Here is a 26781-nt window from a genome sequence, read left to right on the forward strand (position 1 = left end):
AGGCTGTGACTGAGACCTCTGTGTCCAGCATAGCATACGCTGTACAAGGTGTGCCCTCATTTTGTCTTGAGAAAAACAACTCTTTCAATAAGCTGTCCTTTTGCTGAACAACTTCATCTCTGGGCCAGCCCCAAGCGATCTAGGACATCCCTTTCCCCCCACTCAAGCTTACCCCAGTTTTTAGGAAGTCCTCCTAACCTGACACTTCTAGTGCTCTCATCTACCCTGTAAAATGATCACATCCAGCATGGATCAAGAGGACACGAACCCGCAATGCCCAGCGCGTTGTAGAAGAGGGCATCCTCAAGCAGCAGAGGTCTGTTACTCAACTCTTTACAACATGAGCGTTTACTCATTTGGAGAACTAGCCTGTGTGTCCAACAACTGACCAGGGCTCCCTGCACACCCTTGCTTTTCAGACCTGCTCCCTTTTCTCCACACCAGCAGGGCCCAGCCCTTGAAAAGCAGGTAACTTCCCAGTCCTGTGGCAGGTCTGGTTTTATCTCTGAAGCTTTGGCACTTCCAGTTTGCTGAGGATCCTTCCTCGCAGGCTGTTGCCACCCAAGGTTCAGCCAGCACAAAGCAGAGCAGGTCAGTGTCTTTGTGGATCTGGCAACCCCACGGCGGAATCTCGGGTGGGCGGCCACCCAGCAGGCACAGGCACGTACTCAGCTCAGCTCCTGCCTCCCCTTGGTCTAGCTGCCTACTCTTTGTTCCTCCATCCTGTTTGCTCTTTTCTACATCAGCTATACCCCACCCCCTTCACCAGTTCTTGTCTTCTCAGAGGTTCCCAGGTCTCACCAGATTCTTCTGCCTCTTAACAATACCTGGACAGCTGTAAGCACCCTCCCACCTTCTGACAGCCGTATCCACTCACAAACTCGTGCTGCTGCAGTGGAGCTGGGGGAGGCTCAGCAAATACCTCCTGTTGCCTTCCCTCCCCGAGCATCTCTCTGGGCTATTCCCCCTTCTCCCATGCCAGCCTGTTTTGTCTTTGCTCTCTCACAGTGCTGGAGCTCCATTTGATTTGCAGACACAATTTTCTCCTGTGTAATTCAGCTCTGCCCTGTGAATTGGCTCTTTGCTGATATATTTTACTTAGCCCAAAGAGGATTAAGTAACTTCTTTCACCATAGCAGTCCTATTTCTGTCCTGTGCCTGTTATCTGGGAACGTAGGACAGTGGCAGCAGGGGGAAGCATTTTATTAAGAGGCCAAGGGATCTGCCACACAGTCCCACTGCTTCCCTGCTCCCCATTAAGCTTTTGCAGGAGCTGGTAGATAAAGTTCTGCTAACAATAGCATCGCCCCATTATTTCTTTGTCACCAAAGGCAGCTACTGAATTCTCTTTTCCAAATGCTATTAGCTCTTCCCTCAAAAGTTTCTATATTTAACGTGAATCTTCCCGGTCTGAAGTTTGAGGCAGGCATGCGTGGGTATGCAGGGAGGCGAAGGGAAGACTGCCATGCAGCCCACCAGATGCACCGGCCAGATTACGGCCACCCTCGCCTGGACACTGTGCAGGATGCTGGTGAGAAGAACGGACACTGTATGCCAAGGAGAAGCTGAACAAGAGGCCGTGTGGCTCCCTCGGTCAGTGCCTGCTCAGCTGCTACGGACAAGAGGGGAAGAGCTTAACACCACTCTGGCTGTGCAGCTCTGTGAGCCATGGCAGCAGGGCTACGACTGAGTTTGCTAGCAATCCCCACGTCTCAGAACCTTCCAAGCAGTAGCTCCCAACCAAACGCTGGCAGTATGTCCAGGCAGTAATTCTTCCAGGGTGAAATCCTGCAAGTTCAGCAATGTACAGGGCTCTCTGATCTTTGGTCTCTCCTTGACGAGACAATACAAACCCAGGCTGACTGTGGCAGCTCTTCGTCACGTGCAATCAGCACTGTGGGAGCCTACAGCAAGGAAAAGAGTTGTGCTTGAGCAGCAACTGCCTCACCTGTTCTGCGGACCCCATCTGCCTCCATGCTCACTCCTGAGCAGCCAGAGCTTTATCACCTTCTGCTTCAGCACCTGAAAAAGGCTGGTGGGGCAGATGTGGAGGGAGAGCTCTACCACATCCTCTCCACAGATGACTTTATTGCATCAGGCTAGAACAGTTCAAGACGCAAGCTTTTTTCCTCAGTAACCAAGATTAGACCATGAATAAGAGGAATTAGCTAAAGGTCAAGCCAGCTAGAAAAAGAATAATGAACACAGGCTTAAGGAACAGCTGTGTGCAATTGCTCAAAGTACAGATTCTGTCAGTTTCTTGACTTAGTGGCTGGGGGAGGCAGAGATGCTAGCAGTGGCCAAGACCACTTCTGGCTGGGGGGCTGCAAGACCCATCACACAGCAAACACCTGGTTTCTCTGCCCTGCATCTCCCCAAGATGCACACAAACCAAATAAGCATCGCCTATGACCCCCAACTCTCTGAGGGGTGTGACCTGGAACAGTCTGTACTGCCCCCCTTGCAAGCAGGTCCCTCACTCCTGAGGTTAATATGATGTGCCCTGGTGCCTCCAGTCCCAGCAAACAAAAACTTCTCCTCAGAGTCTTAGACTCCATAATTAACCCTTAGCCCTTCAAACCAAAAGGAGCTCAGGCACGTTGACCTTTGGAACCCACTGGAAAGTTCAATTAACTTCAAGGGCCTTTTCTGGGAGCATTAGCTGAGGAAACAAAGAGCTCAGAGAAGTGCTGGAACATTTTCATCAAATTGTTCTGAACATCTCTATTTTTAGAAGGGTAAAGGAGAGAAGGAGCTGAAGACAGTACCTCGGAGCCCCAGCGCATGGGATGGTGGCAGTAGTCATGGGCCTCTCAGCCCCAAGCCTGAGCCAGAGGAGGAAAGGGGGTGGTGATGATGGTGGTGGTAGTATCTTTCTTTTCCCTTTTTTTTTTTTTTAAGAGATGAAGTTCCATTTTCACCACCCCACCCCCATGGTCAGAAAATGAGACCCACAGATAGAGCTGAAGATAATGGCAGGTTGCCATGGAAATGTGCATTTAGTCTCGCTGTTTCCATGGCAACTGAAAGACATACCATTCTGTTCCTCTGAAGGATGCCAAAGGTAAATGAGCACTGATTAAAACAGGGGCACAAACTTGGGCTCTAATCAACCACAAAGACTAGGGCCATAAACTCTTATTGCCCAAGCAGGAAATATTAAGAGCCATACAAGTGCTGGGAAGGCCAGAGGCAGGAAGCACTGCACACAAACTGCTCCCCACAGGGCGAGGAATCACAGCCTTGGAGTAATGGCCCATCTTGCTGTCATGAACAGCTTCAGCTGCCTCACCATGGCATTTCTGTCCACAGCTGGATGCTAAACCCACCCCAAGTCCATGATCTACTGAGCTGTTTCCTGGGCAGGTATCTGCACAGATCAAAGCCAGTTGCAGCTTAATCCTGGAAACCATGCAGAGCTAACATATTCTTCAGAACCCAGCAAGATCCAAACTGCACCATTAATCCTATACCTAGCCCCTACGGCGCTTGATTCAAGGATTCATCCTCTAAAAAAAAAGTCATAAAAAGATTACCCAAATGGAAGAGTTTGATACAATACAGGTGGCTGCAGTTTATTCTCATCAATATTCAGTCTCCTTGAATCATGGTTCTTTTTCCAGGTTGGCTGACAGTCGTATTAAACACACCATTATGCAGGGTTATACCTTTCTCTGCTGCCAGTGTCTCTGGCAGCTATGGCCTGTTCCAGAGGAGCATGGTGAAAGCTTTGGCTGGGCATGAAAACAGGCAAAGAGAACAAAGCACCAAAATGATGCACATCCTATCACATTCTCTGTTAACGAACCCAACTGCTGCATTTGCTAGTGGAGACCATGAGTGGTTCGGTCCCCACTAGCAGCTCACCCTTGAAATACAGCATGCTCTGTATTCAGTACAAAATACAATTGCTCCGAATTCGGTAAACTCCTCCAGGCAGGCCCAGCTACCAGTGTGAACAGTGGGGTTTATACCACTCTGTTCTTTTACATCTGGCTGCCAGCAGATGTTCAAAACACTTGCAAGGCTGAAGAACAGCCTTGATACAAAAGCATTTGCCTTTACGGTGTGGCACACAGGCAAGAGAAGCCGCCTTGTGTGCACTTCTGCCTTCCTGTTATTGCCCTCTCTGCTGCTCAGTGGTTCCTCCCTCAGGTGCTGGATTCAGGCAAGCCCCAAAGCAGCAGCAAATAACACTACTGTGTAGGGGAAGCAGAAGCCCAACCCCCAGGTGTCATCTGGGGGTACTGGCTCCTCACCCCTAGCTGTCTTCCTGACTGACCCAACACCTGTACAGATGCGGGATTTCACAAGGGAGAGGAACTGAGCTTAGTGAAATTTTGAAGATGAAGATTTGGGGGTGAGAGGGCCAGTTGTTCCTCAAACATCCAACCTAGGCTGGCCCTCGGTCTCATAGGAGCCGCTCATCCCAACCGCTCTTTGTAGTGAGTAATACCACACAGAAGCCCACCAAGGTGAGCACAGCATTCTCATGCATATTCCTAAGCCATAAGAAAAGGGGCATGACAAAAATCTGCCATTTCTCTACCACTGCCTGGCTTGAAGCTTGGAAGAGGGACCCACAGTTAACAGGTGATGGCAGATACCTAATTTTACGAACAGAGCCAGAGTCACAGGCTGAGGATGCGCTGGTCGTCTACTAACAGGTCCCTGCAGAGCCCCAACATGCCCTCACCAAAGTGAGGATTTCTATTCCATCCTCTTCTACCCGCCTGTCAGTGACACTGATGATTGTGCCCTTTTCCCTTGAAGTTTCATCTTAACGTAAGTTTCCATAAATATCTTTTTTGATCATTCATTCCTTGTCAGGTGGGTGAACTGAGAGAATCCTCCTTCTTCATGTGGGAGCAGAGAAAGATTTTCCACTGCAGTTTCTCATTTGCCATGAAGCAAAAGCAGCACCTCCAGCTCTGTACTCCTGCTTTTTCCTGGTGGCTCGGTATAAGGGCTCCTACCTCTCCCCCACACTACAGTCCCCTTGCAGCCCAGGCAGAACCGAATCCCCTGGCTAGTCCTCTGCACCCTTCTCTAAGCATCACTGGTCTTGCCCCACAGTTTACAGTGTGATGCCATCTTTGCCCCCTAAGGCTATTCAGCGTACAAACCTTGACAGGTTTTTTTCCCCTTTTCTTCCATATGAGTCAGGATCTAGCCTTTTCTGCCTACACAGCCAAAATTCACCAACGTCAGCCTTCAACCCCCTCTGCTACACGACCCCCTTTGCTGACTTCCTAACATGGACAGTTTTCAATATCTAATATGCTGACAGGATTTCTTTTTTTTTTTTTAAGAATCAGGAGGACTGTTAAAGGACAGACATCTCTTTGCACCCATTCCCTACTGGGAACTGGAAGACTAGTAGCTTTGGCCAGTGGATTACAGCTGCTCCCAGGAAACAGGACCAGGAGGCCAAGAGCAACATGTGTAGCTGGAACCTCTCCAGCTTCCAGCACTTTCTCTGATCTAGAGACCACACTGCTGCAATACCAGAACTCAGCGCCAGCCTGCCTCCAAAACAGGCAGCTGCCAAGAAACTTTTGCTCTTGCCTAGGTCCTATATAAAGCAGATCCAACTTCACCCCAGATAGAGACTTGTGTCCAGCGCAGCAACTCCCAAGGAGTAAGGGGTCCACCTAGTGCAGTTAGAGCAGTACTGCCACAACCAGCCACATCCCATAGATAGATACAGGCCCTGGGAGAGAGACATACATATTCCGAAAAAGGTGGCGCTCCACATGGACAGCACTTGCTTGATTTACTTCATCAATGCTGAGTGAGTGAAGGCAGGTGGAACCTGGCTAGGTTGAACAGGCATGGCACGTTTACATTTAGTAAGAACAGTAAGCCAAGACAAAGGCTGCATGCTTACAGGGGCTCAAGGCAGGCTTTAGTTGAGGGTGGAAAAAAAACCACCTTGGTAGCTGCTAGCTTGCTACCGCCCCACCACTACTGCTGCACTTTTATTTCCTGTAAAAGATCCCAAGAGACTTGACCAAGGTCAGACTGTGAAGTGGATCTGCAATTCCCGATTCAGAAAGCAATTCCTCCCACCAACTTTCATTGCTCAGTTACCCCAGCTGAAAGAAATCAAGTTTATCTAATGTCTTCTACCTACAAAACTTTTAGGCCTTACACTTTTACACAGTTCTGGCTGACATCACCTTCAGGATCTGGGAGCGTAAGGGCAGGGCCAAAACATCCTGCAGGGGTTTAGACAAGTCTTTTAATCACATACTTTTACCCCCTTTTACAAAACAGGACAGTCCTCCATTCAGCTCCCTTCAACAGCGACATAACTAGGTAGAACTTGTTGACTGCAGGAAACAGAAATGGAAAGGGCTAAATCAAAAGAGCTGCTGCTCCAAATCCCATCGATTTTCCCCCATGTGGCAAAGTCAGAGCAGATCACATATGAACTCCCATAACATCTACAGATGAAAGTGAAACTAGCTATCAACTCTAAGTGCTGGAAATCAACAGGCAAATCAGTGCTGTACGTAGTCGCTGCTGATTAGAAAGGCACCTGGGAAGCTTAAGAACAGAAATGCCTGTAGCATGGAGTGTTAAGAGGCTCATGGTTTGCCATAAGCAGTTTCCTTGAGACCAGAGTCATGCAGTATCCACACACTCACGTGAAAGACTGTCTTAGACAATTTGGTTATGATCAGATTAAAATACAAGAGGGAACAAAAATAGCTTCCCCATCTCTCCTTTCACCCAGAAGCAGGTGAGTCATTTTGATTTAAAAGACATCTAGTGGCAGATAAAAAACTACAGGAAACAACTAATCAAAAGGATATTTTTCTGGAAACTTCTAGATGTCCTATTCCATGGCAGTTTCAGAAAGGAAAGGAGCTATCTTATTCTTTCATCAAACTAACCACAAGTTAGACAGGGATTAAATGGTGAAGGAAGTTATGGAAAACAGAAAATCAGACAACTAAGACAAAAGGATTTGACGACCACCCTTAACTAATACTCCAGATCCTTCTCTGCCTGCGTAACCTGAACTTCCCTTCCCGCTGGGAAAGCAGCAGACACCACAAAGTCCAAGGGTTTGTATGACCTGCGATTCCAAGTCAGGTTTAGGAACAGCCTAAAATAGCACTGGGGGATGGAGGGCTGTGTCTTTTATTTATATATAGATACACAAGCTTTTATTTTTTTTTTAAATGTAAAAGACAAACTACTAATTCTTCTACCTCAATTTTTTAGCTTCACTTACTCTGAACAAGTAAAAGCTTTCATCCCAAGGACTAACAGCAAAAATACTGCAGGTTCCTGGGACCAAGAGAAGCCTGCTAGGTAAGAGAACAGTGAAGTCTCAAGAAAAGCCCACTGAGCTGGGGAGCAGAGAGCCAGCAACACTGGAAGGTATATGGGAGAAACACTCCAAGTCCCATTTACCTGGAAGACAAGGAATAAGAAATGGCAGCCTGAAAGAACCCAGATTCTACCCACATGGGAATGCACAAGCAATAACAATCAAAGACTTTTAGTAAGAACTTTCAATAAACACACACATATATACAGCAAACTCTTGCAGAGACAACCAGTTAAGTGGTTCCACACTCAGGACAGGGTTGGTGAGTCAGCACAACCTGGCCAGTAGTTCACAAAGCGCTGAAGATGCTCCCATGTGTGCTCACAGCTACTTCATGTTTCTGATGGGAATGCCAACAAGTCTTGGAGTTAGGCTCAGTGCAGACACACACACAGCTGGAGTCACGTGACAGCTGTGTTATAGGGTAAGGCAGACAAGAGGATGTAGCTGGGAAAAGAACAAGCAAAAACCCTCTGAAGACTACCAAGAAGCATCTGCAGACAGTGTCCATCCATGGGAAGTCCAGTCAGAATTTGACGGAGAAGGAAGTCCCACATGAGCAACCCTTCTCTGCCTGGGGGTTGCTCACCACCTGGAAGGAGCTGCGAATCAGCTCCTGGCTGTAGTCCACCATAGAACCCTTCACAAAGGCCAAGCTGTCCACATCCACGACCACACGCGCACCACCTTGTTCAAAGACCCTGCAGAAAAAGCAGCATATTTAACCATTAGCTGTGCTGCAGACCCAACAGAGCACTTTCCTTACCTCACAAGCTTCTTCCCTTCAATGCAAGATACTATCACATCACGCACACCCTTCCTGTCATCTTTGCAAAGAACAGTCACACCTGATCAGTACTACACACCTTTGTCCTTACCTATCATCAGGATTGATAACTGTGTCTAAGGAAAACTTGTACTGGAATCCAGAGCAGCCACCTCCTTCCACCTGCAGCCTGAGAAACTCTGAGCCTTCTATGATCTCCAGCAGCCGCTGCAAAAAAGGGGATTAAAAGACCTGCTGAACAAATGGGCAAACTCTCAAATGCCTTGCCTACATACCCAGGGCAAGTCAGGCAGTTTGGAAATCCCTCCCAGAGGCACCCGAGCTGCCTCCTGGGGTCCCTACCTTCACACAGCTCTCACTGAGGAAGACCTGCCCCTCGCTGGGGTCACTCTCCGTCGGGCCCGGCTGGGAGAAGGATGACGCCCACCGCAGCGGGCGGCCAACTGCACACGCAGGAGCCGGCGGGGACCTCGGTAGCTCTCGCCTTCGGCACAGCGGAGCAGGACACCAGCTGCCTCAGGGAGAAGGGAGGAAAGGGGGAAGCCTCAGAGGGAGCCCCGCCACACCACCGGTAACAGCCGGCGCGACCCTGCGCAAGGCTGCCACCCCCTGCCGCTCGACAGCCCCTCCGAGGGGCCAAGGGGACCAAGCGGGCCCACTACCACCCCGGAGCGGTACCTCGTCCGGCCTCCCAGCGCTAGCAGCCACCGGCGCCCTAGCGCCCCCGGCGCCGCCATATTGCCCTCGACGCCCGCTTCAGCGCCCCGCCCCGGCCGCCCATTGGCTGTCCGCCGCCGCCGCTTCCGGCGAGGGCCGTCATGGCGCCCGCCGAGGCGGAAGTGCTGAGCGGGGCGGGGGAGGGGGGGGGTTGCCAGGCAACGCGCTGCCCGCCCCGCCCGGGCCGGGGTGGTACCGCCGGCAGCGTTCCTCTGCGGGCACGGCTCGGCTTCTGGCTCGGTGAAGCCACCGAATCCGCTGTTCGTCCTTGGGAGTGTTTGCTTTCCTGAGCGGCGATGCTCACAGAGGGAAGTAAATGGCAATAAAAGAATAAAGATTAATAAAACAAATAACACAGCGCCCTCCAGCCGCGTGTGTTTGTCCTGGAATTAGCTGTGAGGATTGTTTATCCCAGAGACTCTGAGAGGGATCAAGGTGCAGTTGTAGGGGTGTTAGGCAAGCAGAGGCGAAACCACGGTGCTTGGGACTTTAGGGCTTTTCCCTGACCTTGGCTTTTCTGGTGCGCTCTCCTTCACCAGGCTGGGGGCAGCTCGGAAATCCCCGCACAGGCTGGTTTTCCTTTAGGTGGGTGCTTAATGGCCCCGGTGCTGCAGGTGCATCCTCAGCCTCCCGCCATCTTCTCGCCTCCCCACCACAGCAGGGCCCCACGGCACCAGCAGGCCCGTGGCCCCCCCATACATTCCCGACAGCCGCCTGAGACACGTTTCCCTCAGTGGTTTCACCTCTTCCTCCTCACCCAGCATGTGACAGTGGTCTGGCTGGTTGCTCACAGGTGCATCCCCGGTTAAAAGAGTCTTTATCTCCTCCTTCCTCATGTGTTTCTGGGGGAGGAATCCCATTTCTTACCCCTGGCCAGGCTTGAGGAGAGTCACACAGTGGGATGGTGAAGGAAAACCGGTCATCCCAGCAGGAGGAGGTGAATTAACATCAGGAGACCCTGGGACAGTCTGCTTTCTCACTGTCCTGCTCCAAGCAAGGCAATGCTTTTGCAGCCACGTGCTTTTGCTTATTTGTCCCACCCTCACATGTAGATGAAGACTGGTTTGAGCTGTTTACTTTTGCTTGCTCTTGGGTTAACTCTAGCACTGTTAGATTAAAGCCAGGAAGGTATCATAGGCAGATCCCGGGAGGGCTGGTGTTAATGCAGGTACCTGCAACACTTGAATCCTCATCAGGTGCATCAGAACACAATGTTTTAAAAAAACATACTGGGGTGTTTCTCCAGTTACTATCAACGTGGCATCCCAAAAGCAGCCAACTTTGGAGAAGTGAATCAAGAACTTCTGGGAGAAAAGGCAGAGGATCACGCCTGCTTTCTGTATCGTGCCAGCTTTCCTTCTCTCTGCTGCAGGTGTATTAGACTGATCCCCCTGTATTTCTCCATGTTGTGGCTGCATTCACTGTGAACGCTTTTTGGAGAACGGATATCAGCCCCAAAAAACAGACACTCTTCCTTTCTAACTGCCTTCATTTTTACCAGTGTTAAGTGTCAGAAGTGTGACAAGTACCCTCAAGGCACTTCACATGTTGCTCAGATGGTCGCTGCAGATTGAAAGAATGAGAAAGAGGCCAGCTGGCCTCTCAGACTTAATTTCATCTAATTAATAATCCACTACACTGAGTGACTCAAGTGGTGCAGGCAAATTTTTTGAGCAGCTAGGAGAGGTGAGTGTACCTAAGGAGAACAGCTATTTCTTTGCTCCTCTTTCTTAACGCTGGCTGTTTTTTCCTTCTGCCAGCTATGTGATGTAGTGGTGTTTTTCTCTCATCCAGAGTCACGGTCTAGGTTTTCTTCTTCCCTTTGCTGGGATTTTGTTGGTTGTCCCTGACAGCCTGACGTAATCTGTTTCTAGGTTTTGTTATGTTCCGTTTTCCCCATCTTATTCTGGTCTGCAATATCTGGGTCTGGGGAGTTCCTCTAGCTCTCTTTAAGCACATTACTGTATTGAAGAGATTTGTCTGTGAGCTGAATTCTCTAGCTATTTTGCTTTATTCTCCTCTGCAATGTGTGCGCTTAAATCATCTTGCATCTGTTTTGGTGAAAAATTGAGCTTGTTGTAGTGCTTCAGAAACTGGTGATAATAAAACCTCTGGCATGGTGTTGAATGCGAGAGTGGCTTTGTGATGCATTTCAATGTGAATTCTGATGATCTGTAGCAAGAGCAGCATGTTCTGGCTGAAAGAACAGTAAAATCGATTAGTCTCTGTATGTGGATTTTCTTGAGAACCTGACTTCTGTATTCACAGCTGCTGTAGTGCCTGCAGGTGCATCTGTTTACCGTGTCGCAAGTGCAGTGCTGTTAGAGGGATTTGGATTCATCAGGTGTAGCTAACCTATGAAGCAGAACCTGAGACTTTTACCTCATGTAATGGAGTTGGTTGGATTACTGAAATGAAGAACTTGAGTATTAGTCTTGCTGGAAAGAACTTATCTGTTGGCTTCCTTAGCCTTTTCTCCCAGGGTTTCTGCACCGCAGCACAAGCTCCCCATGATGTTGGTAATCTGGGAGGAGTTCTATCTGCAAAATAAGGAGGCCAGACTAAACTGAGTCTTTCTGAAGTATTTTGGTGAAATGTTGGGATCCAAGGTGACCTGGAGGCCCACATCTTGTATCAGATGTCAAAGGGGGCATGTGCCTAAAAGCAAGGTCTGTTTGGCCTACGATGCTTGTGCTGCCCTGGGTAATCTAAGCTTTAAAGCTGTTATTGCAAAACTGGCATGATGGTAATGTGTGATATCAGCTAAAAGCCTTGGGCAGAAGGTTTCTGCTGCTTTTTTGTGTAAAGGCCTTGACTGTAGTTTTACAGACTTATACTTATTAGGCTTTTCATTAATCCAGTTCTTGGGGGGTACAGACACGTTAATTCTGATCCTAGATTCAATGATTTTTAGTTCAAACCCTTTGAAATACATGTAGACTTGTGTGTATTTAGCTGCTGCCACCGTACAAAAGCATCTGTGAAACAAAGATATCTGATGAGCCGTTTCACAGGGAGGCATCCCGATTTAATGCGTTGTGGAATTTGCTCCCAAGCATGACACTGCTTATCCTGTGAATGTGTGACGGTAGTTTATGGTGTTGCTCTGACCTGACTGCGCTTCTATTCCCGGCGGTCAGATAGGTGGCTTTGTTAGCTCTGTAAGATGTGAAGGATAGGGAGAAGGAAAGCCCTTCTAAGGGCACGAGTTCCCACGTGCAAGGAAAAGACACTATCTGGATTGGTTATGAAGTGTGCTAGATGGGCTTTAAATATGCGGCTTAGCCCCAGCAGGGTCTTTTGGGGTTTGTTGTTTGTTGGGGTTTTTTTTTGATAGAGCTGCTGCAAGCTGGTCTTGAATGCTTATTCAGAATCTTAAAAGAAAAGAAAAAAAGGAAGACTTGCTCCGTTTTCGAGGGGGGAGGAGGGGATCCCTCTTCTTCCGAGCTAAACCGCTCGGCAGGGATGCACGAGAGCTAGTCCTGCTAACGCTTCGGTGGCTTCTGGTGCGACAGCCTTCGAGGAGAGCCGGAGCCAGGCGTGGGGGGGTTGACCCTGAGTCACTTGGCAGGGCAGCTGACACTGCGTAGGCAGCCACCTTACCGGGACAGGGGGCCGAGGCCGGGAAGCTGTGCCAGCTTTGCCACGTCCCTACCGCATCAGCACTCATGTGCCTCTGGCTGCTCGTGACATGACCCTGCTAAGGTCATGACGCTTGCTGCCATGTGCAACTGGTGAAAAGCTGCTTGGGTCCAGCGCTTTACAGCGCAAAGCTGGGAGCCTGTGGCGTTCCACAGGTTTGGCAGGCGGGACCGAGGGGTACGTGCTCTGTGCAAGGCAGCAGCCACCCCAGGCACGTAGTGGATGTAACCCCGGGTTATGCAGCCAGCTTTGGAGTGCGGAACACGGGGTACGCGCTAAGTATCGCCTATGGCCGCAGGCTGCTCTGCTCCGCCAGCCTCTTGATTTCTGTTCCCCTCGGCCCCCCCAGTAGCTGCAGTGGGACCCCCCTGCCCACGGCGCTGGCTGGAGGCGAGCGCCGAACGCCGGGCACAGCGCTGCTGGGGGGTCCCCGCCCGCCCAAGCGCTGGAACCCAGCGCGACCCCCACCCCCCTCCCGGAGTTAAGCCCGGCTGCTGCTCTGCCCCCAGCCGCCGCTGCGCTGCGCTCCGCCCCGGGGCGGGCGGCCGGGCCCCGCGGCAGCCAGCGGGAGGTGCCGGTGCCGCCCCGGGAGGAGGGCCGGGCCCCGCGGCAGCCAGCGGGAGGTGCCGGTGCCGCCCCGGGAGGAGGGCCGGGCCCCGCGGCAGCCGCCGGTGCCGCCCCGGGAGGAGGGCCGGGCCCCGCGGCAGCCAGCGGGAGGTGCCGGTGCCGCCCCGGGAGGAGGGCCGGGCCCCGCGGCAGCCAGCGGGAGGTGCCGGTGCCGCCCCGGGGAGGTGCCGCTGACCGGCGGGCGGGGCGGGGCGGCCGCGCTCATGTGACACCGCGCAGCAACCGGAGCCGCCGCCGCTGCCGCCGCCGCCATGGTGCTGTCCCCGCTCGCCCTGCTCCTGGCGCTGGCCGCCGCCGCCCTGGCCGAGCCCCTTCGCTTCGTCGACTGCGGTGAGTGGCGCCGGCCGGCCCCGGGACCTGTGGGGGGTGTCCGCAGGCGGAGAAAGCCCGGTAAGCCCGGTTCTGCCTTGCAGGTTCCAAAGACGGCAGCATCCAAGAGGTGAACGTGAGCCCCTGCCCCACGCAGCCCTGCCTGCTCCACAAAGGGACATCCTACAGCATCAACGTCACCTTCGCCAGCAGTAAGCATCGCTTCCCCAGCGCGGGGGCCGGGGCGGGTGGTCGCCTCTCTAGCCCGCTGCCTGGAGAGGAGCGGGGAGGGGTGGCTGGAGAGGTGTCTGGGTGGCAAGAAGTGGCCAGGGAGGACGGGCGTCCCTTCGATGTGTGTTCTTGCAGCCCCCAGGGTATGTGGAGGGGAGGGGTGCAAGGTAGAAGTGTGTTTGCTGATCCCATGCCACACTCGTACTTCCCCGTGTTCTGCAGAGATCGAGAGCCAGGGCAGCAAAGCGAGGGTGTACGGCGAGATGCTGCATGTGGATATACCCTTTCCCATTCCTGAGCCTGATGGATGCAAGTCTGGGATCCAGTGCCCCATTCAGAAGGGCCATTCCTACAGCTACCTGAACAAACTCCCCGTGAAGAGCGAGTACCCCAGTGTAAGTAAGCAAGCAGCTGGTCTACTCCTCAGAGCTGTCACCCTTCCAGGGGCAGTCCCACCACCTGCCTTTAGGGAAGGGCATCTTGTCCTGTGGTGGTGAGGAAGGGGTTAGAAGATTCCTTAGACTATCTGGTGGCACTTCTGCCATAAGCATGACTCTTGTTTCAAGTTCCCACTTCAGGACAGACCCAGCAGAGGAAGCAGCCTGCCTTGAGCTGCTGAGAAGTGGCTTCAGTTGCCCAAGTGTCCTCCTGTACTATGCTCCCCTGCAGAGCCTGCTGCATGCAGCCAGACGCTCCCAAACTAGGGGTGCTGAGCTCCAGAGTACAGCTGGGAGTCTGCAGGGTGTTTCCACTCTCTGCTTACTTGGAGAGTGGGGATCTGAGTGCAGTGCGTGGAGGTCTTCTGTGTCACACAACTGAACCTCTGTCCACATAAGATACTGCTGGAGTATCACCACGTGAACGTGGCCCTCCCTACTGCAGGGGGGGCAGTGCCCCAGCTCTGTCTTCTTTGTGCAGAGCTCCCAGGACCTCTGTGCTCCACACAAGTGGTAACCCTCCTCCCCACGTCCTTGCCTTAATGTTTCTTGAACACTCTCATTTCCTTCTGCTCTTCTCTCTCTTTCAGATTAAGCTGATTGTGAAGTGGGAGCTGGTGGATGACCAGGACCAGATGTTGTTCTGCTGGAAGATACCAGTACAGATCACCAGCTGAGGAGCCCTGCCATTAGCAGGGCTTGGGGAGGGGAAAGCCAGAAGAAAACGCAGGCCAAATTCTTTTATATAATAAGCATTTCTTACTGCTTCCTTCAGAGCTCTGCAGCCTCTGAGCAGCCAGTACTGTGTTCCTGCAAGGTCAGCTGCAGGCAGAGGGCTTTTACCCCGTTTAGAGCCCCCTGGGGTGTTATCACAGCGGCTCAAGGGGGAGCAGTGTCTGCTGCAGGAGTGACTGCGCATCATCCTCCAGCTGCTCTGCAGAGGCACTTCAGTTGTTTGAAATGGAGCTGTCTGTCCTCAGAAAGGATTTTTTCTTCGATGAACCTGGCTAGTGTCTGAGCTGCTATTTGGTAACCCTTCAGTGCCTCTTCTAGAATGCCGGCGGCATCCACCCTCCTGCACTTCTGCTCCGTCATGACCGGGATGCCCGTGGGACCTGCGTTTCCCATCCATGCAGCTGAAGGAGAGGGCAGGAGACTTTCCCTGAGCTGGCATGGCAGCCTGCTCTGTCCTGGGCCCGTGTGTGAGCTGGTAGGGCTGCAGCTGGGAAAACTTCTTTTTTGTGGATGCAAAGCCAAATGGCATTCGACATCTTTGCAGGGATGATTCTTACTTTAACCAATGGTTTGCACTACTACTAACTCAGAGCTGCTGGGAGCTCCTGAACCTCTTTTTATAACTTTCCTTTTAATAAAGGCTAGACAAAATCTTCCTGTGTTGTCTTCAGTGAGTGCAGAGGAGCAGGAGGAAAAGCAGAGTGGCCGGGCTTCTTCTAGTTGGGGTTGGGCTGGTCTTATTTCTCAGCTGAAGGCAGGGATGGAGGTGGTATGCTGGCCTGAGCGTGGGTGACTGGTGTGCAGGCAGACATCTCTGCTACTGGCTGCCAGGGTGTCCCGCTGACAATGTCTGGCTGTGCTCCTGCCTTGCTGGTCCTGTGCTAGCCTGAAGTTGCGCAAAGGCTTGCTGAGGAGGTGGTGGTGTAGCACGTGGCTTGCTGCAGCATAGGTAAAGCCCTTTCTATCAAGGGCTCTGAGGCTGGAAAAGCAGCTTCCAAACCTGCCCGGGGGCTTTTGCCAACTGCAGAAACCTACATGCTCTCACGCTTCACCTGCAGCCCCCTTGTGTGAAGAGGCAGGGTGTGAGCAGCCACAACCGCTGTGATGGCTGTGGGGGCTGGAGTTGGCTCCTGTGGCTGGCACTGGGCTGGGGAGATAAGCAAGCGTTCAGCCTGGCAAGAGTCTCTGCTCTGGCTCAGGAGCAGGAGGAGGCTGTGTGCCAGTATGAGAGGGGTAAGAATTGGCTTAGGAGAGAGGGGTGGCCTTGCCAGTCTGGACCCACAGGGAGGATGTGGCTCTGGTATCCCTTGGCAGGGGCAAGACAAGCACAGTTCTGACCAGCCCCAGTGTCTTGAGCCACAGGGGCCCAAAATAAATGTTTTATTTAACAACATGAGAGAAGTTTCCAGCAGACTTGGTTAAAAAAAAAAAAAAAAAAAAAAAGTCACCAACAACTTTACAGAAAGGAAGCTGGACGGTGCCCCCTCCTCCCCCTGCCCAGCCAAAGGCAAAGTGCGGGGCTAAGGGGGGGTGCCTGGGCTGGCTGCAGGGACAGCTGACCCTGCGACCCCTCCGGCGGCTCCCCCACCCCCAAGGTTAGGCAGCAGCTTTAGAAAGCTGGGGTTGAACCCCCCTCACAGCTCTGGCCTGGGGGCTGGATGCTTCATGAGGAGCGGGGCCAGCACCCGCAGTGTGGGTGAGGCTTATTGCTAGGTCAGTGCAGCAGTGGCAGAGAGATGAACCCCCTTTTTTGGCAGGGCGAGGGGGGAGGCAGGGGCTGTGTGGCAGGAGAAGGGGTCCTGTGAGCCTCCGTGGCATGGGGCGATGCGATGGGGGCCAGGGTGGGCTCTGCTGCGGCAGGAGCAGGGGCTGGCAGGGTGGATGGGGTGCAGAGCCTGGGAGCTCAGCCCTGGCCTGTGGAGAGAGGTGGCGGGGAAGTTGTGTGTTTGGGAGGGGAAGGAGCAAAGAGCCTCAAAGCACCCACAGCCCCGGGGGGCCTGTCTCTGTGTGCCCAGGTCCTGGGGGCCAGAGCTGTGTGCCAGAGCAGAGCACCCTCACCCCTGCTCCCCTAGAGCTACGCTGCTGCTGGACTCTGGGCTGTCTGGGGCACGCAGTGGTGGGGCTGGGCCAGGGCCACGTAGCCCGGTGAGCAGTGGCAGCGGTAGGAGCCTTCTGTGTTCTCGCAGGTGCCACCCTGGCACAGGGGCTCAGGGTTGCCCACCTCCTCACACTCATTGATGTCTGCAAGGAAGAGGACTGGGGTGAGCTGGTGGCACAGTGAGCGGTCCCAGCCCATAGCCAACATCTCCTTGTGCCCCTGCCACCCCCCAGCCCTCCCCCCCAGGTGCCTCATGCTCCCCACCCCAGCACCTCCAGGATGCTCACCATGATCCCCACCAGTCTCCCATGCCCCTCAGCACATCCGCAGAGCCTCCTCAGGCCTCAAGGGTGACATCCCTGACACTTGCAATCCCCCAGCACAGGACCCCCCCGCCTCTGCCCAGCAATGCACACCAGACAAGGCCCCCCCCAGCTCTGCAGCTGGTGATACCCCTGGGTTAGCAGCATTCTGCTAATAAGTTGTGCTAGTGTAAGATCTGGGAGAAAGGCCGCCTCCAGCCTTGGAAAATACCCTTTCCCGATCCGACAAGGCCGAGGAGGCAGATGATGGCGGCCCTGAGAGGCTGATTATCACCTTCAGGACCAGAACAGAGGAACCTTGTGCTGTGCAAACACGGGTTTGTTTTATTAACCTGCAAACTGTGCCAAAGAGCTCACTGGGCTGGCTTGCGGCTGGGCTAGAGAGTGCACGTGAGCCCCACAGCAGCTTCCCCACTGAGACAGGTCTGCTCTGCTGAATGTACTAAATGTACTGGGCTACCCCAACCTGTAGTGGGGCCACCAGCTGGGCAGCGCATCCCTGCGCACCCCAGAGCCCTTGCCTGCACTCACAGGACCTCCAGAGCCCAAATCCCAAATCTTCACCTGCCAAGGCAGGTCTAAGCCCTCTGACCACTAGCTCCAGCCTCACTCCCACAAATCATCGGGGAGTGGGGAGCAGCCGGTGGGTTCAGCCAACCTCCTGAGAGAGCATGAAGGCCTCGGCCGTGGCCAATAGACCTTGGGAGGACTAAAGGGTTCTGCCACTTCGGGGACCTCAGGTTACCCCTAGCACATGGGGCTGGGAGGGCATCTGGCAAAGAAAGGGAACTGCAAACCCAGTGAAGGAGGCTGAAAGCAAAACCTCCAGGTGAGATGGGAGGAAGCACAGCAGTCACGGGAGGAAGACGGAGAGGGGAAACGAGAGATGGGAGAGCTTGAGGAACAAGGCAGCCTTTGTACACAGGCAAAGCAATAGTTTAATGGGCACTGCGGACTTGGGCTAAACCTCAGGGCCAGAACATTGCCATGGACGGGATGGGCTTGCTCAGAAGCCCAAGGAGATGTTAGGGAGCACATCAAGGGAGATGGTGCTCCACAGCCTGAAAAGCAGGCTGGTCTGGAGAAGTAAAACAAGGCTACTTTAGTCCAGAGGCACCCAAAAGCCCGAAGCAGCAGAGTAGCACTAGCGGCGTGCACCAAGCCCTGGAGACTGCCCGGTCCCGCAGTGGTGGGGGCAGGCAGCACATCCTGTGGGACAAGGACAAGCTGTCCCAACATGGAGGCAAGAGGGGAAGCACTGCCACAGCCGCAGGAGTGTTCCAAAGGCCTGAAGTCAGCAAGATAAACACATGGGGATGCCTAAGCACCAAGCAGGAGAACTGAAGGGAAAAAAAAAACGGAGCCAGACTCCAGCGTAGAATGAGTGCTAGCTAGTTCAGGACACAAAAGGCAACAAGCAAAGGCTCCATAAATATGTTAGCAGGAAACAATGGGGAATGTCGGTCTTGTCCTTATCGGTGGAAGAAAGAAAAGCCAGCCAAGCTGGCTGGAGCAGGGCAGGCTTTGTTCCAGCCATCATAAAAATGCTCATGGTCACACAGACCATGTTTGAAGTGTTTAAATGAGGAAAGGCCGTACTGTGATGGGGAGGTTCAGCAATTGGATAGATAAAGCAGTTACATTCATATTGCTAAAGGCTTGCTGCAACTCATTGTTTAATGCTTGTTTAATGCTCCTGCAGTCCCTGAACTGTTGGCAGTTCTATCCAAGATGGAGGATAAAGGATGTTTCAGAGACCCCAGAAAGGGTAAATCTGGTAACTATCTTCAAAAACAGAGAAGGGAAAATCCAGAATTACAGACTGCTTACCCCCATTCCCTTAAGCAGACCAGGTTGGTGTGTGATTAGGTCATAACCTTCCAAAGTACATCAGGGTCATTAAATAGCTGGTGCAGATCTGTTAAGGCCTGATTACGTTAAGCCATTCTGGTTCCCTTCGCTGACCTGATAACTGGTCTGTCAGATAAAGGAGCAGTGGTGGATATGATGTGCCTTGGCCACTGTGAGGATTTCAACATGCTCTCACATGACACACTCAAGGAGACTGACAGAATACAGTCTAGATGAAACTGTGGCGATTGCACAACAGGCGGCAAAGCCGCACTCCAAAGATAATTAGTAATACCTGGGTGTTACAATAAAAGCCATTTAAAGCATAGCCTGCAAAGGTCTGTCCTGACTCCTACTTGATCCAAATGTTGTCATTAAGGTGGATGAAGGAAGAATCCCTGTGCTTACGAAATGTACATGTGTGATGCCAGGCTGCAAGCACTTTGCAGAGTTCAGGCTCATTCTGTTCAAGCAGAGGAGTGGGCCAAAATCAACCAGACAAAATTCGCTGGAAGTAAATGCACAACACTGTGGCCAAGGAAAGGGAAACACAGCGCACAGATGCAGAAGGGGGACTACCAGCTCAGGCAGTCATTCTGCCCAGCAGCATCTGGAGAGGCAGAGACCATGGGTTCTGCATGAAGAAGCTGCATGATTGTGTTGTGTAGTAAGCGTGCTGGCAGCTGGAATAAGTGCCATGCCTAAGGAAAAAGAGGGTCTTCATCTGCTTTGTTGAGTGCCCGGGGCCTGGGCCTCAGCTGGCTTGGGGAGCTGCACTGCAAAAAGGATGGAGACATGGCACAGGGATGTAGGGGAATTGCAGAGTGAAGCTTTAGAGACCGTGTCTCATAGGGCAGGGTGGAAAGTGAGGAATTTCACCAGGGCAGTGGTGAATGTAGAGGAAATTAATCAGGGATAGAGTAGCGGTAGCTGGTGATGTTCATGGTGTTATGCCAAGAAGGGAGCGATCCGAGATGCCCAGAGATGCCCTGATCTAAGCTGCCCGAAGAAAGCGAACCTCCTGGAAGCTCCTCGCAGCTCTATGGGAAGGAAGCACCGGGGAGAGCGAGGACTCCCCGGCAGCTGTGCCGGCCGGCACCGCCAGAGAGCAGCAGCCGCCAAGGGCAGCGGGGCCCCCGGCATCCCGCACCGCCCCGGGCATCCCGCACCGCTCCCGGCATCCCGCACCGCTCCCGGCATCCCGCACCGCCCCACTCACCCACGCAGGCCATGCGGGTCATGTCCAGCTGGAAGCCGTCGAAGCAGTCACAGGTGTAGCCCTCCCGGACGCGCACGCAGCGCCCGTTCTCGCAGCCGTTGAGGATCCCGCACTCCTCAGCCTGCAGCCCCTCGAAGCCCTCGTAGAGGCCTGTGGGGCGGCCAAGGTGGTGTCAGAGGAGGGCGACTCTGCACCCCGCCGCTGAGGGGACATCGGGCACGCGGCGCGATGGTGCTGGCAGGGCCAGGACAGACTCAGAGCAGCCAAGAGAAGAGCTTGCTCTGAGCCCAGAGCACCCTGGCCAGGGTGGGAGCTGCCAGGCAGTCCCCATGGACACAGGCTGGGTGGGAAGGCACCTCTCTGTGTCTCCCAGTACTCACCAGTTTGGCTGGGCAGGTAGCGGGGGGGGGACCGTCCTGGGCCATGGTGGAGAGGGCTGCCACGAAACTCGCCGCTGGGTTCCCTCCGAGGGAAACCAGCATCAGGGTTTCCATACTCAGACTCCAGGTAGTTGTAGTAGGGGCCTATATCTGGGCTGGGAAGGCCATAGTGGGGGTCTTCCAAGCCCGGTCCATACTCATACCTAGGTCTTTCTCGGAGCTCAGCTCCTCTCTCACTGTCTTCACCGGCCCCATTACACAGGAAAGCAAAATCAGCTGCAAGCGGTGAGAGAAAAGGAAGGGTCAGAGCAGCCTGGCTTGAGAGACGTAGGTCTGCTGCTGCTGGAGAGCGTGAATCCACACTGGGCCAGCAGAGCCAGGCCTGTGTTCAATGCCCCCAAAGCTGCAGCTCTATAGTTTGCTGACAGGACCTCGTCTTTGAGAAGACCAGCAAGTCCTTGAGCTGCCAGAACTCCAGTTCCCAGTGTGCTCCAACCCTGGGCTGCCACCGCCTCACCTCCCCTAAGCTAATCAGGAGCAGTGGGATGCACAGAGCAACGGTTCCCCTCAAACACCTTGGACTCATTGCGAACCAGTTTCAGGTGCATCCTACCCACTGGTGCAGCTCAGCCCTGGAGAGGTTGGGGTTCACCCACTCCTTGGGCTGGTTTCAGCAATGCAGACAACACGAGGAGCCCTCGCTGCAGCTGTACGCAGCCAACCCTGCACAACATGGTCAGCAGCAGCTCAGCCCGGCCCGTTCCCACTCCTGCCAGGGGATGCTTGCCCACGCCACGCTGCTCACCGGAGGACCTGTGTGGGCAGAGCGCGCAGTTCTGGCCCCAGGCTTCGCCGAGCCGGCAGCAGCACTCGGTGTACGTGGTCTGCTCGCCGTGCAGCAGGTCTTGGCAGATGTAGTCAGCTACAGTCTGCCAGCAGACGTCCAGGTGGATTTCGTACTCCTCCAAGGCATCTGTGAGAGACACAAGCAAAGGATATCAGGAAAATCATCCTGAAGAGTGCTGCCCCACCTTGTTCTGACAGGGACAGCTGTGCAGCCCAGCTCCTGTGTCCCCTGCCCTGGCGGCACACTGTGCTGGTGCTGGCACACCCCAGCCTGACACAAAGCCCTCACCCACTGCTCCCTCCCAGGGGACCCCGCCACGGGGCAGGATGTGCAGGGCTCAGGTGTGCTGTGGCGGGGGCTCAGGCTCACCTGCCCTGCTGGAGAGGTTCACACACCGGTTGCCGGTGGCATCCAGCACGAGCGGGAGGCTGCAGAAGCAGTGGTAGGAGCCATCCGTGTTCAGACACTCGCCGTTGATGCAGTACACTTCATTCTGGCACTCGTCCTGGTCTGCCCATGCACAAGGACAGAGCAACGTTTCAGGCTGGCAGATGTGCACAACGTGACCCTTTCCCTGCCCAAACACCCTTGGGTGCTCCTGCCACCTCCTCTCTCATTCCCCAGGAGGGTCCCAGGAAGCCTGTTGCCTAGACCTAGCCCTGTAGCGTGGGCAGCAGGGACACCTCTGGGTGCAGGAGCACAGCTGTCCCTCCATTCACAGTGGGGTGCTGGTCTTTGAGGCCATCTTACCAACACACTCAAGCTTGCTGGAGTCATAGTAGTAGCCTGTACGGCAGAAGCACTTGTAGCCCGGCACTGTGTTCAAACACTGTCCATTGCGGCAGAACTCAGAGCCAAATATCTCACACTCGTCCATGTCTGAAAGAGGGATGGATGGAGGGAGAGAGCATCTCAGGGAGCAGAGCCATGGAAGCAAGGTGGGCTGGGTGCTGTTCCTGCAGAAAGCCAGCACGGCACCTTGGCCTGGATCACTGGCAGGTCCCTGACCGAGCCCCGTGCCTCTCTCACCAGTCCTAAGCCTGGGAGCAGAGCAGGAAGCACCCACAGGCAGAGCAAGAGGGGGAATGACGGGGAACAGATATTTTCACAAATAAGAAATTCATGTGTGCTTCTGGAAGGTCAACAACACAACCCCCTGGAGGTGAAGTGCGGAAGACGGAGCCAGCTGGCCACTGGGAGATCCTGTCATTAACTAGGAGGGTTGTGTCTTACTGGACAGACCCCATCCCTGGTTCAAAATGGGCGTGGGAGATGTGCACCAAAAAAGAATCACTGCTAGTAGTAAGGCAGGACTGGAGGAAGGGAACTTCCAGCTTGGTGATACTGGCAATCTGGGATTTCTCTGGATGGAGGAAAGCAGCTGCAGGATGTTAGCATCCCACAACCGCAGCCCTGGGGAGATATTTCTGTGGATGCTTCTCCACGCAGGACTTTGCACAGCTCCCTCCCTCTTGCCCCTGGAAGAAATGAGAGAAAATGGTGCTAGTACCTGTGAAAGAGACTTTTCCTGAGAGTGGGTCTTCCTGGGGAATATAGCCCTTCCCAAGAGGACAGATCTCCTGGTACTCCACTGGCCAGGAGGCAAATGCCAAGGTGAGATGGGAACAAAAGAAACAGCTTGTTAGTGCAGCCAAGGCGGAGCTCGTGGGCAGAGCACTGGCCTTGCCTGGTGTGGTGGGGGCCGCAGTCCTACCTGTGCCTGGGATGGGGCAGGGGTAAGTCTCACAGTTGTCACCCCAGGCTGCCCCCACAGTACAGCAGCATTCCTCCTTGGTGATGTTCTTGGCCAGGACACTGTCACACAGGCGAACATCGCTGATGTGGTAGTAACATTGCTTGCGCTCTGCGCTGTCAGAGAGGTGGGCTGCGCGTGTCTCGGAGCCCTCTAGAAGACAGCAGAGCAGGGGTGGAATGGGGTTGCTGGCACCCCAACACAGCATCCCATGCCTGGGAGGTCCCAGAGCACACCCATCACCGGCAGCATGGCCTTCCCAGCTGCCCACTTTCAGGCTCCTCAGCTCTCCCCAGATGAAAGTTGCCCGTGCCTGCGTGGGCTCATGCAGCCCTGGCAGCCCCTCAGTTTTATCTCACTCCTGCTCTGGCTGCCACCCATGCTTTGGTCCTAGCTACCTACTCACCCATGGCTGCTCGTGGCTGGCACCGTCCTGCCTCTGTGTCATACTCCTCGTGGTCGCTGGGGCAGAGGCACAGGAAGGATCCCTCCACGTTCTCGCAAAGCGCAGTCCCACACACGGCGACCATCAGCTCGCACTCATTCACATCTGCAAAGCAAGGGGCAGTGGTGGGCAGCAGGAGCCTTGCCTCCACATGGGTAGCCTGCGCGTGGTCTGCAGCATGGGATCACCCTTCAGCGGGGAGATGGAAGCTGCTAAGGACAAGCAGAGAGCTGTGTTCACACCATGGCTCAACACAAGTCTGGCAAGAGCCTCCTGCCCTGCTCTCAGTGGATACAAGGAGCCTGAACTCCAGCTTGCAGTGAGTCACTGGATCACAGGATCATCCAGGTCTGGAGGACCACTGGAGGTCTCTGGTCCAACTTCCTGCTCAAAGCAGGGTCAGGTATGGAATCCCACCAGGCTGCTCAGGGCTTTGTCCTATTTGGTCTTTAAAACCTCCAAGGATGGCAACTGCACAGCCATCTTGGGCATCCATCTGTTCCACTGCCTGCCTGTCTTCGCAGTGAATACGTTTTTCCTTACATTACACCCTGCCTGCTCTCTCCAGGCACCCATTGCAGTACCTCTCTAGCACCTTCAATGCCTCCAGCCCCCAAGCACCTCCTTTCCACCTGCACAGAGAAGGGCTCCATATTCACTGGGAGCCGCTCACTTTTTCGTAAAGTCCTGCTCCTTTGCAGTCCTAAGGACCTTCTGTGCTAAGGGGAGGGGGTTTGCCTCCATGAGCTGCCCTGTTCATGTCTGGGATTCTCCATGCATGAATGCAGTCCCCATCCATGCTCCAGGAGGCATCACGCAGCAGGGACACCAGCCTGGCATCCACCGATAGCTCTCCCACACTGACTGGTAGAGTGATCACAGGAGACTCACCAACACAGTAGTGCCCGGAGGGCGAGCTCTCATAGCCACGGTCGCAGAGGCAGCGGAAGGAGCCGTCTGAGTTCTCGCAAAAGCCATGGCTCCCACACAACGTCTCGTTGGCGCACTCATCTATGTCTGCAGCAGAACGGAGAGCAGGAATTGCCCCAGACCCCACCTCTCCCAATTGACCTCACCTGCCCAGGCCTTTCTGCTCTGATGCCAACACCTGGGGATGGGGCAGGCATTCCCTTGATGTGAGAGACTGGGTCTGGCTGCCCCACTCGCTCCCCTGCTATGAGTGTGGTCCTTCAACATCCAGAGCTGCAAAGAGGCCATGTGGGTGGACAGGAGCAGGGTGGGAATGGGAAATGGATGGGAAGCAAGGGAGGTGGCTGGCAGGGGTGACTGAGAGTAGCATAGGACCCTGCAGAGGTGTAAAGGGACACAGAGGCTACAGGCTTACATTGGCAGGGGATACAAGAGTGTAACTGAAGTGTGTGGGGCACGTGCAGACAGATCTTGGGTGATACCCTCCTGCCCTGTTCTTACTGACCTGGTCCTTCTCCAGCTGCTATAGTGCCAGGGAGTAATCCGTGCTTTGGCCCAGCCCAGTGGGGTTGGACAGTCACAAGTGGGTCCTCTGCCTACAGAGGGCAAGTTTACAGCCCTGCTGGCTGCATCCCATTCCCCTCCTACTGCTGCACAGGAGGGATTTCCCTGGAGCAGCTGCATGCCCCCAGTCCACAGGCCAGGAGCAACTCCATATGCTAAGTCTGAGTCCTGACGCAGGCTAGAGCCCAGTAGCTGGCAGCAGCTCCTCGCTCCTGCAGCCTTCCCTGAGCTGGGGGAGCCTCAAAAACTGCAGACACCCCTTTAATCTTTCTTCTTTGCTGGAGCCTGAACTCCAAACCCGGACTCCCCAGCCTAGCACACAGTGCTACCAGCAGCCTTTCTGCTCACCCAGCCCTGCCAGGCAGGTGACTGGCACAGGCAGCAGCCCCAGCAAGCACAGCTTACAGGGAGCTGTGGTCCAGCTCCAAGCTTGGAATAGCTGTAACCTGCTGAGGACTCTTCACAAGCAGAAAGCAGCACAATGTGGTGTCTGTTCCAGATGCCAGGAAGAGAGAAGTCTAGACACAAGCAAGTAACTCAGCCAAGAAAACAAACTCTCAGCATTATCTGCCTCTCCACCAGCCGCACATTTCCTCCTCCTCCTCCTTCTCCCCCCCATCCCTGGCAGAGACATCCCACAGCCACCCTGTCCCTGCCAGGAGGAGGGGCAGGGACACCCGGGGCTGTACTCACCAATGCAGTCACCCAAGGGTGTCCAGTGGAAGCCGGGCTGGCAGCCCATGATACAGCGGTAGGAGCCCAGGCTGTTCTGGCACCGCCACGTGCCACAGATAGCATCCCCATATTCTTTACACTCATCCACATCTGCAGGGAGGAGGGCAAGGGAATGAAGATCGGCAGTGTAGCAACTGATGCTCACTGTAGCAGCTGGGTCAAGTTCAGCTGGGCAGAGGCCCTGAGCCTGAGCCATTGCTAGTGCTCCTTACAAGTCACTAGCAACTTTGGGTGCTGGGAGCAGAAATGCCCTCCCCCCTGTCCTGGCCGCATCCATCCCCCCAGATCCCGGGGGGCTGATCTCCCCAATGATGAGCTCTCACCCACGCAGTCATCAGTTTCCTGGGAGTGTTTGAACCCATTTTCACACAGACACCGATAGGAGCCTTCTGTGTTCAGGCACTGGCCTTGCGAGCACCGGGACTTGTCTGTGCATTCATCCACATCTGCAAAATAAGGCCAAAATCGTCAACCTGGATCTCACAGCAGAGGAGGGAACAGAGGGACAGAGGGCAGGACCCAAGGTATATCCCCGCCGTCTTCCAGCTCACCTTGGCAGCTGACTCCACCAGCTGCGTTGGAGAAGCCAGGAGCACAAATGCAGAAGTAGGATCCATGACTGTTGAGACACTCACCATTTGGGCTGCAGACCTCGCTGTTAAGGCACTCATTCACATCTGCAGAAGGAGCAGAGTCAGGGCCATGCACCCAGCCCTGGGAGACATCCTTCACCAAAGCCACAGGGATTCCCTCTCTCCAGTCTCTTACAAGCAGCCCTCACAGGGCTCCTGGACCCTGTTTTTCTC

At 54.2% G+C, this 26781-nt stretch overlaps 3 protein-coding genes across 3 annotated transcripts in view; 1 reads left to right on the forward strand and 2 right to left on the reverse strand.

Annotated features, from left to right (window-relative positions):
• Nucleotides 1-7148: 7148 nt before the first annotated feature.
• ISCA2 (iron-sulfur cluster assembly 2) lies at nucleotides 7149-8927 on the reverse strand. Its single transcript, XM_037395584.1, has 4 exons — nucleotides 8811-8927; nucleotides 8475-8643; nucleotides 8224-8339; nucleotides 7149-8046 (listed from the first exon to the last, which is right to left on the reverse strand). Exons 1-4 carry the CDS (start codon nucleotides 8867-8869, stop codon nucleotides 7872-7874), a joined length of 519 nt encoding a protein of 172 aa, XP_037251481.1. The 5' UTR covers nucleotides 8870-8927; the 3' UTR covers nucleotides 7149-7871.
• A 4373-nt stretch (nucleotides 8928-13300) lies between these two features.
• NPC2 (NPC intracellular cholesterol transporter 2) lies at nucleotides 13301-15485 on the forward strand. The gene is made up of 4 exons (XM_037395433.1): nucleotides 13301-13448; nucleotides 13532-13639; nucleotides 13881-14053; nucleotides 14686-15485. Exons 1-4 carry the CDS (start codon nucleotides 13370-13372, stop codon nucleotides 14770-14772), a joined length of 447 nt encoding a protein of 148 aa, XP_037251330.1. The 5' UTR covers nucleotides 13301-13369; the 3' UTR covers nucleotides 14773-15485.
• Nucleotides 15486-16174: 689 nt separating this feature from the next.
• LTBP2 (latent transforming growth factor beta binding protein 2) overlaps nucleotides 16175-26781 on the reverse strand; it is a 73955-nt gene continuing 63348 nt past the window's right edge. The window contains exons 23-35 of the mRNA XM_037395434.1: nucleotides 26527-26652; nucleotides 26299-26421; nucleotides 25934-26065; nucleotides 24638-24763; nucleotides 23708-23851; nucleotides 23263-23454; nucleotides 23059-23139; nucleotides 22299-22427; nucleotides 21918-22058; nucleotides 21507-21674; nucleotides 20702-20977; nucleotides 20322-20471; nucleotides 16175-17071 (exon numbers count right to left, since the gene is read on the reverse strand). Of these exons, the coding sequence (XP_037251331.1) occupies nucleotides 16905-17071; nucleotides 20322-20471; nucleotides 20702-20977; nucleotides 21507-21674; nucleotides 21918-22058; nucleotides 22299-22427; nucleotides 23059-23139; nucleotides 23263-23454; nucleotides 23708-23851; nucleotides 24638-24763; nucleotides 25934-26065; nucleotides 26299-26421; nucleotides 26527-26652 (1955 nt within the window). The 3' untranslated portion in view covers nucleotides 16175-16904. The remainder of the gene's footprint in view (nucleotides 17072-20321; nucleotides 20472-20701; nucleotides 20978-21506; nucleotides 21675-21917; nucleotides 22059-22298; nucleotides 22428-23058; nucleotides 23140-23262; nucleotides 23455-23707; nucleotides 23852-24637; nucleotides 24764-25933; nucleotides 26066-26298; nucleotides 26422-26526; nucleotides 26653-26781) is intronic.

This window comes from Falco rusticolus, chromosome 7 (assembly GCF_015220075.1).
Source record: "Falco rusticolus isolate bFalRus1 chromosome 7, bFalRus1.pri, whole genome shotgun sequence".
Lineage (NCBI taxonomy): Eukaryota > Metazoa > Chordata > Aves > Falconiformes > Falconidae > Falco > Falco rusticolus.